Source organism: Agelaius tricolor, unplaced genomic scaffold (assembly GCF_023055355.1).
Source record: "Agelaius tricolor isolate 1412-34295 unplaced genomic scaffold, bAgeTri1.0.p SCAF_12, whole genome shotgun sequence".
NCBI lineage: Eukaryota > Metazoa > Chordata > Aves > Passeriformes > Icteridae > Agelaius > Agelaius tricolor.
The window spans coordinates 17,483,019-17,500,497 of NW_027269272.1; the positions used below are offsets into that span (position 1 = coordinate 17,483,019).

General features: G+C 62.5%; 3 protein-coding genes across 4 annotated transcripts; 1 reads left to right on the top strand and 2 right to left on the bottom strand.

The window, feature by feature from the left end:
• Positions 1 to 168: 168 nt before the first annotated feature.
• LOC139595028 (endothelin-converting enzyme-like 1) lies at positions 169 to 1,455 on the bottom strand. Its single transcript, XM_071437868.1, has 3 exons — positions 1,282 to 1,455; positions 657 to 876; positions 169 to 445 (listed from the first exon to the last, which is right to left on the bottom strand). The coding sequence occupies exons 1-3, from the start codon at positions 1,320 to 1,322 to the stop codon at positions 323 to 325; spliced, it is 384 nt and encodes a 127-aa protein (XP_071293969.1). The 5' UTR covers positions 1,323 to 1,455; the 3' UTR covers positions 169 to 322.
• A 1,235-nt stretch (positions 1,456 to 2,690) lies between these two features.
• Positions 2,691 to 6,954, top strand: LOC139595031 (intestinal-type alkaline phosphatase-like). The gene is made up of 11 exons (XM_071437872.1): positions 2,691 to 3,774; positions 4,286 to 4,402; positions 4,515 to 4,630; positions 4,852 to 5,026; positions 5,150 to 5,322; positions 5,414 to 5,548; positions 5,637 to 5,709; positions 5,793 to 5,925; positions 6,018 to 6,211; positions 6,349 to 6,459; positions 6,548 to 6,954. Exons 1-11 carry the CDS (start codon positions 3,711 to 3,713, stop codon positions 6,808 to 6,810), a joined length of 1,554 nt encoding a protein of 517 aa, XP_071293973.1. The 5' UTR covers positions 2,691 to 3,710; the 3' UTR covers positions 6,811 to 6,954.
• A 31-nt stretch (positions 6,955 to 6,985) lies between these two features.
• LOC139595026 (endothelin-converting enzyme-like 1) lies at positions 6,986 to 17,479 on the bottom strand. 2 transcript variants are annotated; one of them, XM_071437866.1, is made up of 18 exons: positions 16,951 to 17,479; positions 14,671 to 15,556; positions 12,791 to 12,859; positions 12,525 to 12,635; positions 11,853 to 11,945; positions 11,522 to 11,646; positions 10,896 to 11,118; positions 10,657 to 10,755; positions 10,485 to 10,559; positions 9,964 to 10,067; positions 9,693 to 9,751; positions 9,502 to 9,553; positions 9,327 to 9,394; positions 9,096 to 9,220; positions 8,781 to 8,846; positions 8,475 to 8,570; positions 8,007 to 8,083; positions 6,986 to 7,769 (listed from the first exon to the last, which is right to left on the bottom strand). In XM_071437866.1, exons 2-18 carry the CDS (start codon positions 15,412 to 15,414, stop codon positions 7,670 to 7,672), a joined length of 2,286 nt encoding a protein of 761 aa, XP_071293967.1. In that variant the 5' UTR covers positions 15,415 to 15,556; positions 16,951 to 17,479; the 3' UTR covers positions 6,986 to 7,669. The 2 variants fall into 2 exon arrangements, with proteins under 2 accessions (XP_071293967.1, XP_071293968.1); XM_071437867.1 differs by having other exon boundaries at positions 17,041 to 17,478.

The following is a 17,479-nucleotide window of genomic DNA, read 5'->3' on the forward strand; positions in this document are numbered from 1 at the left end:
TGGAGACAGTGAAGTCCTCCCCCTGCCTTGACTGTAAGCTGCCAGGCTGCAGTTTTTCCTAGAATTTTGGGATTGAATGTATTTGTCACTCTGATGCTCTGGAAGTCATGAGGGACACACTAATTTATTATTGTAGGATCCACAGGAACAATAGGACAGTGTGGGGTGCTCCTTCAGAGCTGAGCTGTGTACCCTGAGCCCAGGACCTGATGATGCAGCTGAGCCCAGCTCCTGGCCATTGGTTCTGGGTCCCACAGGGCTCTCTCCCCATCCCCTTGGGCTACTGGCCCCATACAAGGTGACCCTCCTGCCCCAATAGCTGTTACATGTGAGGAGGACAGGGGCTCACCTGGGCAAAGGCGATGAAGAAGAGCTGGTCATGTGTGTATTTCATGTGGTGCAGGGGATGCTCCGGGCCGTGCTCCCTCACCCACTTCTGGTAGGCCTGGAGAACAAGGGATGCCCTCAGCATGGCCTGGGTACTCCCCCAAACCCACCCTGGACCCACCCCCAAACCCCCAGCAAGCAGCAATCAGGATCCTGACCACTCCCTTGCTGCAGGGAGTAAGGAGGGTTTGGGCATCTCTTCCGCCTCAACAGGGACTGGCATAAGCAGCTGCCCATGGCTGTGGCACCCACGGTGGGGGGACACTCACGTAGTAGGCGAGTTTGAGCCCCCCCACGTCAGCAAAGAGAGCTCCCAGGGCCATTCCAAAGTGCTTGTTGGCCTGGCTCAGGCAGATCTTACCCGGCTCCAGCTGCTTCTCATTGCCCTCCATCTCCTTGGAGAGCTCGTGGATGGCATCGCGGAAAGGGGTGGAGAGGTGCTCACTCAGCACCACCACGATGCGCCACAGCATGTAGTTGTGAAGGATCCTGGGACAGGGACAGGGGCGGCCCTCAGCATGTCCCCAGGCATAGGGAGGGTGGGAGCATGTGCCAGGATGGGGACACTGCTGCTCGGGGACACCTCTGCTCGGAGACACAGGGGGCCATGGCTGGTGGGCCACAGGGACAGGCTGGCACCACGTCCCTCCCTGACGTGCCATGAGTCTGGTGACCTCTGGCATGGGTGGCTCAGCAGGTGTCCAGGCACGACCAGGATGCTGTGGGGCTCACAACAGCGCCTTTCCCACAAGTTTTCCCAGATTTCCTGTGCCCAGCCCGGCCTTCCCGCACCAGGAGGAGGGTGATGGTGGGAGGTTCCAGGCACAGCTGTCCTGTCTCCCCTGCCAGGCCGGGAAAGGTGCCAGGGGCACAGGAGGTGCCAGCCCCCCTCACCTGCTGGGTGTCACACGGATGAGGTTGGACACCTTGTGCATGTAGTCGGTGGCCAGCAGCACCACCTCCTCCTCCTCCGAGAAGTCGTCATGGAAGATGCGATCCAGCAAGCGCTTCCACTTGAGCTGCCAGGGCAGGCACTGTCAGGGGGCATGGGGACCCCCACTCCATGCCACCCTGGAGGGGACCCCCTCCAGCCTTTCCAGCCTCCCACCAGGCAGCAAGAAAGGGATGCTCAGGGCCACCCCCCACTGTCCTGTGGCACCCCAGTCCCCAGTACTGCTGGCACTGGGTGCCCTCTGTCTGCCAGTCCTGCTGGCTGCTGCTCCTTCTCCTGTTGTCCCCAAGGACGCGTTGTGCCCCCCTCACCTTCTCACTCTCCTCATCCTGCCCCAGGTAGAGGGTCCGTTCGGGCAGGGTCAGCCCGTCCTGGTCGATCTGGGACAAGAGATGGGCACTGGGTGAGCAGAGGGAGGGCCCTGTGCTGGGCCAGGCACCCCTCACCTTCCCCCGTATCGCAGAGTGGCCCTGGTGTCCCTGGAGCCAAGGATGCCAGTGTGCTGGAGCAGCCCCAGGAATGGGCAGGTCGCTGCCTCAGTTTCCCTCCTGCTGGAGGCTGCTGGAGCTGCAGCAGGCAGCATGCAACAGGCTGGGAGTGCTGGGCACAGAGCAGGCCCCTGCTCCATGGCCTGACTGGCACATGGGCTGCCTCACAGCCTGCCCTATGCTGACACCACTCTCTGCCCCATCCCTGCTCCCTGGTGTCCCCCACCTGCCCCAGAGCAGCCCCACTGCTGTGCTGCAGCCTGCATGGTGAGCTGCATGGACACCCTCACTCTTCACACACAGCCCTGCTGTGCTGCAACCACAGGCACAGCCTCCAAGCCAAACACACACCTGAGCACACTTGCACGTACCTGCACACTCACACACACACACAAGCACACAGGTAACTCAACCCTCTGGACACACACCTATGGATGCTCACATGCCTACACGGGAACATTGTTCCATTTCACCCCTGCTCGATGCACACACACACACACACACACACACATGCACCCTCTCCTCTCTCTCTGGCTCAGCTCCCCACAACTCCCTGCACCAGCCCCCCTCCACTCACACAGCCACAGAGCTGCCCGCACAGCCACGGGCACCTCCAGCCTTCCTCCCCCATCTCCCTCATCCTCTTTGCCCCCTTTGCTTTCCTGGACGGGAGCTGAAACCGGCAGCCCTCACACACACCCCAGCCCCCATACACCCTGTCCACTCACACCCACCCCAATCACACCCCCCCGACACCCCCTGCAGAAATCACAGTGATGCAGGAGTGGTGGGAGCTGTCCCCCAGCCCCGTGACATGTCAGTGAGCCAGACCCCCAGCCTCATTTCTCCTCTCTCCCCTGCAGAGGACAAGGACTACAGACAGCAGGCAGCTGTGCCCCTGGAGACAGAGACTCACAGTGGGGAAGACGTGGTGGTGCTGGCCCAGGGCCCCATGGCCCACCTGTTCCACGGGGTGCAGGAGCAGCACTACATCGCCCATGCCATGGCCTACGCTGCCTGCCTCGAGCCCTATGCCACAGAGCCCGGGTGCAGGGCAGCCCGCAGGGCCTCCCATGGCCCACGGTGCTCCCCACAGCCCCTGCTGGCCCTCGTGGCCCTCTGCATGGCTGCCCTCACAGGGAGGGGCTGAGAGGCTCTGGCTGAGTCCCACTGTGGGCAGGACCAAGGGATGCAATAAACACAGGTTGTTTGTCTCCATCCGTCCTGCGAAGGCTCACAGTGGCCATCACCTCCTGAGGTGCTGCCCTGTGCCTGCCTCCCCAGCTGGCTGTGCCTCCTGGCTCTCCCCTGGGACCAGCACTGCAGGCACTGGGGTGCAGGAGGTGATGAAATGTGGGTGAGGAGAGACAATGTCCTGCCCAGCTTTTCCTGGTTGGAGCACTGTACACAAGGGTTGGTACATTCCTATCAAGGGCTGAGCAAGGAGCAGAGTTTTAGTCCACATCCATGGATTTATTGCCCATGAAAGCCTGGGAAGAGAGCAGGGTGCTCGGTGCACGAGTGACCCCAGGTGCTCCCCATACCCACCCTTATCCCAGCTCAGAGCTGCCCATGGCAGCCTGGGACAGGGCATTGCCCTGCCTGGCACCACAGCCAGGGTGCCCAGGGCAGGATTTAATGCTATCACTGCACTTCCCCTTGTCCCTGCATCTGTCTGTGCCCCAAGCCCATGTGTGCCCAGCAGGCACAGGGCCTTGTGCCAAGGAGGTGACACGAGCCCAGGCCGCGGCCTTTGCACTCAGCAGAGATGTGGTGACACACACCTCCACACACCCTGCTAGGGCTGATCCCCGTCCAAAGTCCCTCCCACAGCTGCTGGATTTACAGACACTGCCAGCAGCGTTGGCCTGTCAGATCACAGCATGCAGCTCCTGGCATCCCTCAGCCTCTGCCTCTGCGCAGGGTTCGGCACCGCTGTCATTCCAGGTGGGGACAAGGACGGGGCCGGGTGCCTGGCTGGCTGCGGTGGGTGCCCAGGGAAGCAGGCTGTCAGCCTGGCTGGCCACAAGGAGGGCCTGGGGAGGGGAGCTGGGGCTGCCCAGCTGAACAGGAGTCCATGGGGCTTAGTCACCCCTGCCCTTCTCGGGCACCACTTTTCCCCCGGATTTTCACTTGCTTCTGTGCTGGGGGCTGGTCTGGGGGAAGCGCCTGTATCCTCTATCACCGCTCCCTACCATGGATTTGGCTCTATCCCACTCACCAGATAACTCCACATCATGTCTGGTTTTGCTGTCCCCCCCTTGTTCCCTGCCCCAGGGCCCTGGGACCAGGCAGTCAGTGCAAGCCTGCACAGTCTCCCCCCACCCCAAACAGCCCCCAAACCACCTGGTCCATGTGAGAGGGAACAAGTATCCCTGGGCTCTGCGTACCCCTCAGGGGTGCCCCAGGGGTGCAGTTCCTGTTGTGCTGGGACTGATGGGCGTTTGCACTGTCCCAGCGGAGGAGGAGAATCCATCCTTCTGGTACAAGCAGGCAGCTGAAGCCATCGAAGCCTCCCTCAATATCCAGCCCAGGATACACGAAGCAAAAAACCTCATCATTTTCCTTGGGGATGGTGAGTCCAGCTGGCACCCCAGCAAGCAGGCTGACATGGCCAGTACTCTGCTGAGTGGGATGTGTGCAGGGCACCTGGTCCCGAGGGTGACCAGGACCCTCTCTCTGCCCAGGATTCGGGATCCCCACCATCACAGCCACCCGCATCCTTAAGGGGCAGCAGCAGGGGAAGCTCGGCCCTGAGACCCCTCTTGCTCTGGATGCTTTCCCCTACGTGGCTCTGTCTAAGGTAAATTCCAGCATGCTGGCCATAGGGCCACGGTGATCCTTGGCATGGGGCCAGGTTTTCCCAGGCATGGGGCTGCTGGCAGCCCAGAGCTGCACGTATGGTGTGTATGGGGTCCCTCCCTGTGCCACATGTGTTTATGGGTGAGTGAATGTTTGTGGCACGGGGTGCTCAGGGGACACCCCACTGGAGACCCCTGCCCTGAGTCCCTCTATCCTCGGCAGACCTACAATGTGGACAGGCAGGTCCCTGACAGTGCAGGGACAGCCACAGCCTATCTCTGCGGGGTGAAGGGCAACTACCAGACCATAGGGGTGAGCGCGGCCGCCCGCCACTCACAGTGCAGCACCACGTTTGGCAACGAGGTGATCTCAGTGATGGAGCGAGCCCGCAGAGCTGGTAACGGGGGATGCAGGGCTGGGGAGACACCAGGGGGTCAAGGGGTGCCACACTGGGGACTTCCCTCGGTGGTGGGGACCCTGTTGGGGCCCTTGGTGGGGCCTGATGAGCGGGGTTTGGCAGGGAAGGCAGTGGGCATCGTGACCACGACGCGGGTGCAGCACGCATCACCCTCGGGAACCTACGCTCACGTGGTGAACCGGGAGTGGTACGCGGATGCCAGCATGCCCCAGGAGGCGCGGCAGCAGGGCTGCAAAGACATCGCCTGGCAGCTGGTCCACAACGTCGACATCAACGTGAGCACCGCACGCGGGAGGAGAGGCTGCAGCAACAGACCCCTCTCAGGGCACCCCCACTAACACCATTTGTCCACCTCATCCTCTGCAGGTGATCCTGGGTGGTGGTCGGAAATACATGACCCCCGTGGGGACGCCGGACCCTGAGTACCCCGCCGACAGCAACCAGAATGGGATACGCGAGGATGGCAACAACCTCATCAACATGTGGCTGGAGGCACGGCCGGTGCGTGATGCATCAGGGACGCTCCTCAGCCCACTGCCCCTGGCACAGGGACAGGCACCCACTCACCCCCCTGGGGATTTGCCCACAGGGTGCCCGCTATGTCTGGAACAAGACGGAGATGATGGCAGCTGCTGCCGACCCCAAAGTGAATTATTTGATGGGTAACAAATGACCCCTGTGCCAGGACCCAAGAGGTGCTGGGACACTCAGCCACTGATGCTGTCCCCAACACATTCCCTCACAGGTCTCTTTGAACCCGTGGACACAAAGTACAACCTGGTGCGTAACACCACCCTGGACCCGTCTCTCACCGAGATGACAGAGGCAGCCATCACCATCCTGAGCAGGAACCCCAAAGGCTTCTACCTCTTTGTGGAAGATAAGTTGGGGCTTGTGCCCCCAGGGCCAGTGAGAGGGGGCTGTAGGATGGGGGTAGGGGGTCCCCAGCCCACCATGGGTGTCCATCTGCAGGTGGCAGAATCGACCACGGCCACCATGATGGCGCAGCCCATAAGGCGCTGACGGAGGCGGTGGAGTTTGACTGCGCCATCGAGCGGGCAGGCACCATGACAGACGAGTCTGACACCCTCACCGTCATCACTGCGGACCACTCACACGTCTTCGCCTTCGGGGGCTACACCCTGCGCGGCTCCTCCATCTTTGGTGGGGCTCTGCCCTGTCCTGGGTACAGCCAGCCCTGTGCCACCCTGACTGTGGCCGAGGGATGATATGGGTGTTCCTTGGCTGATTCTCCTCATCCTTCTCCTCCTCATCCTCCTCCTCCATTGCCCCTTCCCCAGCTCTGGGCCAAAAGAAAACTACTGACGGGAAGAACTACACATCAATCCTCTACGGGAATGGGCCAGGATACCCAGGCGGTGTACGGCCTAACGTGGACCCAGAAACAGCCAGTGAGGACACGGAGGCCATGGCTTGGGTGGTGGGGTGGGGCTGGGGGCCATCATTGCCCCACCTCACCTCCTTCTCTCCCCTCCACAGTGCAGTTCGAGTACCGCCCACAGGCAGCTGTGCCACTGGCTTCAGAGACCCATGGTGGTGAGGACGTGGCCATCCTGGCCAAGGGCCCCATGGCCCACCTCTTCCACGGAGTGCAGGAGCAGACCTATGTAGCCCATGCCATGGCCTACGCCGCCTGCATCGAGCCCTACACTGACTGCCGCCAGCGGAACTCTGGCCCCGGCATCCGCGGCACCTCCCTGGCCCTGCTCCTGCCTGCCCTCCTTCTGCCCCTCTTCCGTTGATCCTGTGTCCCTAGGGCCCCCCACGGGACACACTCACGTTCCCCTCCCTCCCCATGGTGTGGCACCTGCAGGCAGCTTTCTGAAGCATCCCTGCTCTGGATGCAGCAGCCATGGGGACACTGAGTCCCAGGCACTGGGGCGTTAAATAAACACGCAGTGTGACACTGGTGGGACGGGCGTGTTCGTGGAGTGGGGGTGCCTGTGCCATGTGGGCAGGGCAGGGGGTGCTGCCCACTGCTCCCATCCCCTGGCCATGGCCCCTGGCAGCCACCCAGCATATCCAGTGCTTTATTGACCAGAAACAGCAGCGGAAAATACAGCAGTGTCCATGTGCCTGCGCTCCCAAGCAGGCCGGCATCGCCCGGCCCAGCTGCGCTGCTGTGCCCACCTCGGCAGGGCTGGTGCATGGACAGGGGCCTGGCAGGGGGAGGGCACCGTGCAGGGGAGGCTTTTGGCATGGGGCAGCCCCTTGGAGACAGTGAAGTCCTCCCCTTGCCTTGACTGCTGCTGGGATGGATGTGGTAGGGCTGGGTGAAGCGTTTGGGCTGGGTGCACATAAAAGTGGGTACAGGTGTGCCTGGGTGTGCCCTTGTTCCTCCATGGGCAATGAGGCTCCCTCACTGCACAGGGCAGTGGATGGAAGGGGGATGGGCAGGAGGAAGCTGCCCAACCCAAGTGTCTCTGCTGCCTACACCCCTATGGCAGCTGCCTGCCTTTGGGGTGCCCCCCTGTGACACCCGAGGGTGCCCCCTTTACCTGGAGAATTGGAAGGGAGATGGGAAGTTGGGGAGTGGGCACAAGGTGTCACTTGGGCAGGGGAGAGGATGGAGGGTCCCAGCCTGCTGAAGGGGGATCAGCCTCACCACACCGAGCACTTGTGCACTGGGTTCATGGGTGAGTTCTTGGGGCAGTGGAAGACCCGTCCAAACTCCTCAAACTGTGAGACACTGCCCAGGACCCTGCCAGGAGAGGAGAGGACCTCAGAGCTGGGCACCCCCTGCACTGCTGCCTCGCACTGCACTCACAGCACGTGCTCACCCCAGCAGAACCCCACCCCTGTCCAGGGATATTACCCAAGATCTGCTGGCACCAATACTCCAAAGGGTGCTCATCCCACTTTGCGCAGCACTGACATCTGTGGGAAAGGCTGGCACCCACCATGCCCCCAGCCCCACCACTTTGGGAGCACCCAGTACCTGTAGTGCTCTGGGGCGTGCTTGTCTGTCAGCACCTGCAGGTAGATGGACTGGGATCTCCTCTTGATGCACCAGTTCTGCAGGGGACAAAGGTTCCATGGACAAACCACGTGGGGCACCCTGGGTCCTGGTAACCACCAGGACACCATGGACCTTCTGGCTGCTAGGGATTGAGGGCAGTGATGCCCTGATTGAGTTTGTTATTTTAGGGTCTCCCAGGAGCCTCTGTACATGGTGGGTTGGGAGACCGTGGAGTCATGTCTTTTATTGTAGGGTCTCTGGTGGTGCTCCTTCAGGGCTGAGCTGTGTACCCTGAGCCCAGGACCTGATGATGCAGCCGAGCCCAGCTCCTGGCCATTGGTCCTGGGTCCCACAGGGCTCTCTCCCCATCCCCTTGGGCTACTGGCCCCATACAAGGTGACCCTCCTGCCCCAATAGCTGTTACATGTGAGGAGGACAGGGGCTCACCTGGGCAAAGGCGATGAAGAAGAGCTGGTCATGTGTGTATTTCATGTGGTGCAGGGGATGCTCCGGGCCGTGCTCCCTCACCCACTTCTGGTAGGCCTGGAGAACAAGGGATGCCCTCAGCATGGCCTGGGTACTCCCCCAAACCCACCCTGGACCCACCCCCAAACCCCCAGCAAGCAGCAATCAGGATCCTGACCACTCCCTTGCTGCAGGGAGTAAGGAGGGTTTGGGCATCTCCTCCGCCTCAACGGGACTGGCATAAGCAGCTGCCCATGGCTGTGGCACCCAGGGTGGGGGGACACTCACGTAGTAGGCGAGTTTGAGCCCCCCCATGTCAGCGATGTTCTCCCCCAGTGTGTGTTTGCCATTCACCTGCCAAGACAGAAGTGACAGCATGAACAGAAGTGTCCCCATCCCCATGCTGGCACCGAGGGGATGGGGACCCCCCAGTGCCCTGAGGAATTTCCAGGCTAAGGTGTGATGAATTGCTGGTCTCAGGGCTGGGCAGGGCAGAGTCAGTTCTCCTGCAGGCACCCAGCCCTAAGTGATGGGGCAGCAGGGACCTCTCCATGGAGCAGCTGTGCCCTGCTGGGCATTGCCTGGCAGGAAAGGGGGTCTCACCCTCTGGTTGTAGACGGTGAAGTTGTCGTAGAGGTTGACGATGCACTGCGCCTTCTTCAGGAACTTGCTGTATGACCGCTCCGTCCACCAGTGCACCAGGTTCCCATGCCGGTCATACTGTCCCCCTGCCGAGGCAACCGCCACCTCCAGGAATCGCAAGGGACCCAGGCGTCCTGCCTGGCTGCCCCAGCCCATCCTCACATCCGGGCAGGATACAAGAGGGACACTCACCCCAGTCATCGTAGCCATGGGTCAGCTCGTGCCCAATGATGGTGCCAATCCCACCATAGTTCAGTGACCTGTTGGATGGGGAACAGAGGTGAGAGGGTGGAGCTGTGGTGCTGGCAGGGATGGGGGTGACCCCATGACATGGCAACCCCCAGCCATCCCCCAGCCCCACACTCACTGCGGGAACTCGGGGTCGTAGAGCGTGGGCTGCAGGATGCCAGCAGGGAACACTGGGGACACAGGAGAATATTGCAGTTGGTGTCACCCTGCCCTGTACCCACCACAGCCATCACCCAGCACCATGGGACCCTGGGCCTTGTCCCCATCCCAGATCCTCCCTGCTCCCCCCTGGGGGCAGACAGTGCTCACCCATCTGGTTCTTGTTGGGCAGGTAGTAGGCGTTCAGTGCCTGGGGAGGCAGCAGCCACCTGCAAGGAGAGACAGCAGTGCTGGGCTGCACAACACCGAGGGACATGGAAGTGCCATCCCTCTGCACAGCTGGGGAACAGGGGGGGCACTCCTGGCATCCCTGTTCCCTTCCGCCTACAGCCTGTGGGCTGCATCCGGGCATGGGGACAGGGAACACTGGTGGCACCATGCTGGGCCCTTCCATGTCCCCCCGGGACAAGGGGATACCCACGCGGACTTATCCACCTCCTGCCGGATCTTCTTCACCGAGAGCCTGATGCCAAAGGCGATGCTGTTGAGGATGTTCTTGAAGTAAGTCTTCTCATCCACCTCAAACTGGGGGGACACAGCCACATCAGGGGAGATGCCAGCCCCAAGAGTGTGGAGGGCAGACCTGTGGTGTCCTCCCACCCCTGTGAGCCTTGGTGACCGTGTGGAACTGTCACAAGTGTGTTCTCATGTCCCATGCTGTGTGCCCACAGGGGCAGCTGCTTCTCTGCCAGCTCCGGGAGATCCCTGGGCCACACTGGCACCCCCAGCCCTTGCCAAGGATGGGGCTGAGCTCTGGGAGCTGCCATGTGGGGAAGGAGACACCATCCCAGACCCCAGGGACTGTATGGCACTGCCAGTGTGGGGCACCCTGCCAGCAGTGACCAGGAGGGGGCTTGTTTTGAGGTGGCCTGATGCAGATGTGGGGACCATCTTCCCTCACCATGTGCCCATGTCCTCACATGCTCCTGGGCTATCCCTTGCCTCATATTCCTTGTCGATGGCCTCTGGCTTCAGGAGGAAATCAGGGTACCCAATCATCACCATCATATACCGGAGCTGTGGGCAAAATCAGTGGTGGGTTCAGGCCCCTATGCCATGTGCCCCAGTGCTGGTGATGGGGCCAAAGACACAAGTGCATGCTAGGGGCCACTACCTTGGCCCTGGCTGCTCTCCGTGTCTCCTCATCCATCCAATCCAGCTCATCCAGGCGCTGGTCGAGGATGTATTTGATGTCCTCCACCAGCTGCTGCACCTATGGTGGGTCACCATGGTGCTGGCACAGCATCCCCACCATCCACCACTGGCCAGACAGCCCTTGGTGGGGGCAGTAGGCACTCTGGCAAGGTGATGGGAGATCAGGGTGTCTTCCTGCCCATAGGCAGCATCACCTACCTTGGCTTTGCTGGCAGAGGAGAAGTGCTCCTCAACGAAGAGAGCTCCCAGGGCCATTCCAAAGTGCTTGTTGGCCTGGCTCAGGCAGATCTTACCCGGCTCCAGCTGCTTCTCATTGCCCTCCATCTCCTTGGAGAGCTCGTGGATGGCATCGCGGAAGGGGGTGGAGAGGTGCTCGCTCAGCACCACCACGATGCGCCACAGCATGTAGTTGTGAAGGATCCTGGGACAGGGACAGGGGCGGCCTCAGCATGTCCCCAGGCACAGGGAGGGTGGGAGCATGTGCCAGGATGGGGACACTGCTGCTCGGGGACACCTCTGCTCGGAGACACAGGGGGCCATGACTGGTGGGCCACAGGGACAGGCTGGCACCACGTCCCTCCCTGACGTGCCATGAGTCTGGTGACCTCTGGCATGGGTGGCTCAGCAGGTGTCCAGGCATGACCAGGATGCTGGGGGCTCACAACAGCACCTTTCCCACAAGCTTTCCCAGATTTCCTGTGCCCAGCCCGGCCTTCCCGCACCAGGAGGAGGGTGATGGTGGGAGGTTCCAGGCACAGCTGTCCTGTCTCCCCTGCCAGGCCGGGAAAGGTGCCAGGGGCACAGGAGGTGCCAGCCCCCCTCACCTGCTGGGTGTCACACGGATGAGGTTGGACACCTTGTGCATGTAGTCGGTGGCCAGCAGCACCACCTCCTCCTCCTCCGAGAAGTCGTCATGGAAGATGCGATCCAGCAAGCGCTTCCACTTGAGCTGCCAGGGCAGGCACTGTCAGGGGGGCATGGGGACCCCCACTCCATGCCACCCTGGAGGGGACCCCCTCCAGCCTTTCCAGCCTCCCACCAGAGTGGATTATCCTCAAGTGGATTTAACTGGGACAGGTGGTGGGCATTGAGGGCATGGAGCAGGGGGACAGGGACAAGTGTGGTGCACAGGCAGGTGGGCACCAGGGCACTCACGGTGGGAGTGATGCGCTGCAGCTCGGCCAGGGTCACTTTGTGGTACATGCTGCCAACATCCCTGCGCACGTCATCGTACTCGGACACCGTGATCTGCACAGGGTGGGCATGGCTGTCACCATCCCACTGCCCGCCTTGAGGGTGACACAGCAATAGTACACGGGGATGGGGCACATGACTGGGCAACTCTAGGGCATCTCTAATGTGGGTACTGACCCACACACTTCCCACTCCCTGCCCCAGGAACCCTCTGCTGCCAGAGGGACCCTGAGGGCTGGTCAGAAGGTCCCAAGGAACTGGGTTATCTGAGGAATGGGCACACACGTCCCTCCAAGGTCCAGACTAAGGTCCCCAAGACCTGTTTATAGAGTCAACAAGGGCCCAGAGTGGCCTCACAATGAGTAGATGCTGGGCTGGAGTGGTTACCCCAAGGGCTGGGAATGAGGGTTCTCAGGATGTGGGACTGGGCGCTGAAGCTCTGCCGTGAGGTCCTCAAGAGAATGAGATCCCCAAGTTCTAGGTCTGAAGGTCCCCAAGGGAGTGGAAGTCCCCATGGAGGGATTGGAATGAGATTGCTCAGAAGCAGATATGGATGTCCCCCAAAATCTATGACTGGGATGCCCAAGGGCTGGACAAGGGCACCCCAAGGTTCATAGCATGTATCCCTCTCACATTGGCGAGGTGCTGCTCCAGCTGCAGGATCTCCTGGGCTTTCTGCTCCACATTCTCAGCCCCCAGGAGGGTGAGCAGTCGCTCCATGAACACTCGGTATGCGGCCAGGATCTGTTCAGAGGGAAGGGATGCTCAGGGCCACCCCCCACTGTCCTGTGGCACCCCAGTCCCCAGCACTGCTGGCACTGGGTGCCCTCTGTCTGCCAGTCCTGCTGGCTGCTGCTCCCTCTCCTGCTGTCCCCAAGGACGCGTTGTGCCCCCCTCACCTTCTCACTCTCCTCATCCTGCCCCAGGTAGAGGGTCCGTTCGGGCAGGGTCAGCCCGTCCTGGTCGATCTGGGACAAGAGATGGGCACTGGGTGAGCAGAGGGAGGGCCCTGTGCTGGGCCAGGCACCCCTCACCTTCCCCCGTATCGCAGAGTGGCCCTGGTGTCCCTGGAGCCAAGGATGCCAGTGTGCTGGAGCAGCCCCAGGAATGGGCAGGTCGCTGCCTCAGTTTCCCTCCTGCTGGAGGCTGCTGGAGCTGCAGCAGGCAGCATGCAACAGGCTGGGAGTGCTGGGCACAGAGCAGGCCCCTGCTCCATGGCCTGACTGGCACATGGGCTGCCTCACAGCCTGCCCTATGCTGACACCACTCTCTGCCCTATCCCTGCTCCCTGGTGTCCCCCACCTGCCCCAGAGCAGCCCCACTGCTGTGCTGCAGCCTGCATGGTGAGCTGCATGGACACCCTCACTCTTCACACACAGCCCTGCTGTGCTGCAACCACAGGCACAGCCTCCAACCAAACACACACCTGAGCACACTTGCACGTACCTGCACACTCACACACACACACAAGCACACAGGTAACTCAACCTTCTGGACACACACCTATGGATGCTCACATGCCTACACGGGAACATTGTTCCATTTCACCCCTGCTCGATGCACACACACACACACACACACACACACATGCACCCTCTCCTCTCTCTCTGGCTCAGCTCCCCACAACTCCCTGCACCAGCCCCCCTCCACTCACACAGCCACAGAGCTGCCCGCACAGCCACGGGCACCTCCAGCCTTCCTCCCCCATCTCCCTCATCCTCTTTGCCCCCTTTGCTTTCCTGGACGGGAGCTGAAACCTGCAGCCCTCACACACACCCCAGCCCCCATACACCCTGTCCACTCACACCCACCCCAATCACACCCCCCCGACACCCCAAACCCTGACCCTTAGCCCTGGCTGTCACACCCATCTCCCCCCCTCGCCCCCGGTGTCCCACCCCGCGCACTCCCGGTCCCGCTCAGCCCGCCCATCCTTTCCCTGTGACCGACGCTCCCTCTAGTGTTACACACGCGCGGCCCGGAGCCGGCAGCGAGCCGCCCTGCCCCGCACACCCACTCACGCTCACATCCCACAGCCCCACCATCTCACAGGGAACGGGGCGGCTCGGCTCCACCACTGTGTCCCCACAATGCCCTCGCCATCACCACCACCTCTTCCCCCTACGCGCCCCCCGTGCCCACCCTTTCCCTGCTATGCCCGCCTCCGTGCCCATCACCGAGCCCACCACGGCATCCCTGCTGTGCCATTGCTGTGCTCCCTCCATGCCCACCACTGCACCCCCACAGCCACCAAGAGACTCGGCCAGTCAGATAAAGCCCACCTGTACTCTGGTGGCACCTCAGGGTGAGTGACATGGTCTGACAGGGGTGGGTAAGACTGGGAAAGCCATGGGAAAATGCCCTGGCACAGTGCTGGGGGGTTGGTGGACATCCCCCTGCCTCTGTCTAGGGCAGCCACAATGCCAGGGTGAGGGCTTGGCTGCCAGGACTCTGCAGACCTTGGTGCCCTCTGGGCTGTCCTCAGCACCCAGGCAGGTGGCACTGCCTCACTCGGTGCATCCTTCTGCCCGTGTCCCCAGCCCTGTCCTGGAGGTGCCACCCTCAGCCCAGGGTAGCCTGACACAGGGGTCCCATGCTGGAAAGACAGGAGGGTCCCCAGGGACAGGAGGGGTCCCCACCCCAGCCACTGCTATAGCCAAGCCCAGACCCTGCGCAGGCACTCGGTGCCTCTGCAGCAAGGACCGTGACCCCAGGCAGGTGTCAGCGGCACTGCTGGGTGCCTGGGGCAGGGGCAGCCGCAGGGGCACGGTGCCCTCACCCGGATGACGTAGCGGGAAGTGTTCCTCTCGTCCAGGCTGACGGTGAGGGAGAAGAGCACGGCAGCGCTGTAGACGCCCTGTGTCTTGTAGAGCAGCTCGTTGATGTCCCTGCGCTCCGGAGGGGCGTCCCAGCCACCGCACTCCCCGATGACCTCCAGCATGGGCCGGGGCCCGAGCCGATCGATCTCAGCCCGGTCCAGGCACGAGCGGAAAAACTCCTTGACCTTCCTCTCTGCCGAGGCGCGGGCTCGGCGCCGCACGGGGCGGCTCAGCAGCGCCCGCAGCTTGGCCTCGTTCTGTTCGGCGATGGCCCCGATGGTGCCGTACACCAGCTTGTCCTCGGGGATGCCGTGCCGCCGGAGCCAGCCGCCACAGGCGAACGAGTAGAAGTCCTGGCAAGGGTCGATGGTAGCATCCATGTTGGCACTTAGGAAGCGGGATGCCCGCAGGAAGGCCTTCTTCTCCTGGCACCCCTCCAGGCAGTAGCTGTCCCCTTCGGTCGCCAGGTACTTGAGGACCAACATGCACGTCAAGATGACGCAGAGCCCCGCGGCAAAGACCAGCCCTGAGAGCAGGCAGACCTCCCGGCGGCTCCAGCGGGGCAGCCCCCCTCGGCGCTTCTTGGCCCCTGCGCCCAGCTGGAGGGCGAAGCCGTTGGGCAGCGTCCCGCTCTGGTACTTGCTCACGTACTTCACCTCCTGAAACTCATCGTAGTGCGCTGTCAGCGAGTAGGTCTTCTCCATGGCCGGGGATGGGGCTCCCTGCCAGCAGCACTGGTGCAGGGGGCTCAGGGCAGGCGGAGGGCAGGCTCAGGCAGCCCACAGTTCATGCCGGAGCCGTGCCTGCCACTGGGAAATGGTGATGTCCGGGTGAGTAAGGAAGCTCCTGGAAAAGGCAGAGGAGATGGATTGGGGGGGGATTGGGAGGAGCAAGGGCGGGGGGGTTACTTCTTGTCGTCATTGCTGCCTGTATATCCATCCCCATGTGTGCCCCATGCTGGCACTGAGATTGTCCATAGTGCCAGGAGCTTGGTGGCACTTCTACCCCATGGCTGTCCCCTCTGCCAGGTCCTTTGGTGACAGGGCAGGTCACCTGCATGCAGGACACCTGCATGATGGCACATTTCAGTCTCTGGTACAGCTAATCTCAGACCCCCACACCCACACAGTGCACCCATGCTGGGTGGATGTCCAAGGTGTTCCATGAACCCAAACTCAGCACCATGAGAACCCTTCCCAACAAGGGGGAGCAGAGGACCGCCAGTCTCTCTGGGTGGGGTATGGATGGGGTGAGCAGCTTGGGGAAGAGGGGCTTTGGGGAGGTTTGTGAGGGGAGCCGTGGGCTGGGTCAGGTTGAGTGGCCCCGCGCTGGGTTGCACGGGTGGTGCTGCACCGTGGCGGGCGGCGTTGCATTGTGCCGTGCGGGGTGGTGCTGCGCCGTGTTGCATTGCATTGTGTCAAATTGTGGCACGGTGCGTGATGTGTGAACAAAGTTAATTCCAGTCTGGGGGGAACCCTGCACCCCGTAGACACACCACAGCATTCCCCCACAATCACCAGCACCATCCATCCAACCCCTCTTCACTGGGTGGTGCACGACAGGCAGGGGTGTCTGTCAGGGTGACACGCTGGGGAGGAGGGGGTCTGCCCATGGGGAAAGGAGGGTGGGGACACAGATGGGTGTGGGGGGGGTCTTCAAAAGGAAACCCTGCTTCTTGCTTGGTGAAGAATGGTATCCAGATTTGCAGGTGGGGGAGGACGGGTTGGGGACAAAAAGCTGCTCGGGAGGTGGCCAGCATCCCCACAGCAGGGCTCCACCGTGCCCCGTCCTTCTGCAACTTGGGCAAAGTTGTGCCCCGGCGCAGCAGCCCGGCAGTGCCCATGCCAGGGAGCTGCTGCCGTCGGAAAGTTAGCGGGGACGGCAGCCGGCACGGCAAAGCGTGGGGAGGGGGGGGCAGGGGGCTGCCCAGGAAGCTCGAGGGATGCTGCTCAGTGCGCTGCCCGAGATGCTCAGGGGATGCTCGGGGGTTCCCGGGGAATGCTGCCCGCGATGCTCGGAGGATGCCGCCTGCCCAGTATGTTCGGGAAGGTGCTTGCCGGGATGGCAGGGAAATGCTCGGGAGGTGCTAGGGAGATGCCGACCGGGATGATGCCTTTGGTGCTCGGGGCCATGCTCGAGGGTTGCTCGAGGGATGCTCGGGACGTGCTCCCCGGAATGATGCCCGGGATATTCGGGGGATTCTCGGGGAGTGCTCCCCGGGCTGCTCGCGGGGTGCTCACCGAGGTACTCGAGGGATGCTGGGGGGATGATCTTCGTTCTGCTGCCCGGGAAGTACGCGGGTGCTCGGGGGTCGCTCGTGGTTTGCTCACCGAGATACTTGGAGGATGCTCCCGGGATGCTGTGGCGACGCTGCCGGGATGCTCAGGGACGCCGTCCGGGATGCTCGGGGGGCCCCGGGGGTGCTCACCGGCTCTCTCAGGGGGTGTCAGGAGGCTGCCGGGGGCTGGCCAACCCCGCGCCACCCGTCCGGCTGCCCGCCCCGCGCTCCGCTCCGCGCCCCGCGCCGCGGCTGGCGGAGCGGCGGGGCCGGAGGGAGGCGGCGGGGCGGGGAGGGGGTGGTGTCTCCAGCCCGGCTCTCCCGCAGGCCAGGCTCCATTAACGAGATTATTATGCAAAAGAAGCAGCCCTGTGCCACCCGCCAGCCTTACCTCATCCTCGCCGGCGGGGAGGTAGGACAGGGGTGTCCCTGAGCCCCTTTACCCCGGGGGGGGGGCTGGCACAGGGCTGGCAGTGCCAGTCCGCCTGGCA

Excerpts from the sequence above, each read along its gene's own strand:
- LOC139595031 (XM_071437872.1), top strand. The coding sequence starts at position 3,711 with ATGCAGCTCCTGGCATCCCTCAGCCTCTGCCTCTGCGCAGGGTTCGGC. Across the intron at positions 4,631-4,851 it reads CCTACGTGGCTCTGTCTAAG|ACCTACAATGTGGACAGGCA; the intron begins GTAAATTCCAGC and ends TATCCTCGGCAG. Across the intron at positions 6,212-6,348 it reads GCGCGGCTCCTCCATCTTTG|CTCTGGGCCAAAAGAAAACT; the intron begins GTGGGGCTCTGC and ends CCCCTTCCCCAG.
- LOC139595028 (XM_071437868.1), bottom strand. The coding sequence starts at position 1,322 with ATGCACAAGGTGTCCAACCTCATCCGTGTGACACCCAGCAG. Across the intron at positions 877-1,281 it reads ATCCGTGTGACACCCAGCAG|GATCCTTCACAACTACATGC; the intron begins GTGAGGGGGGCT and ends TCCCTGTCCCAG. Across the intron at positions 446-656 it reads GGCTCAAACTCGCCTACTAC|GCCTACCAGAAGTGGGTGAG; the intron begins GTGAGTGTCCCC and ends CTTGTTCTCCAG.
- LOC139595026 (XM_071437866.1), bottom strand. The coding sequence starts at position 15,414 with ATGGAGAAGACCTACTCGCTGACAGCGCACTACGATGAGTTTCAGGAG. Across the intron at positions 9,752-9,963 it reads CAGGAGGTGGATAAGTCCGC|GTGGCTGCTGCCTCCCCAGG; the intron begins GTGGGTATCCCC and ends CTCTCCTTGCAG. Across the intron at positions 9,221-9,326 it reads CCATGGCTACGATGACTGGG|GGGGACAGTATGACCGGCAT; the intron begins GTGAGTGTCCCT and ends TTGCCTCGGCAG.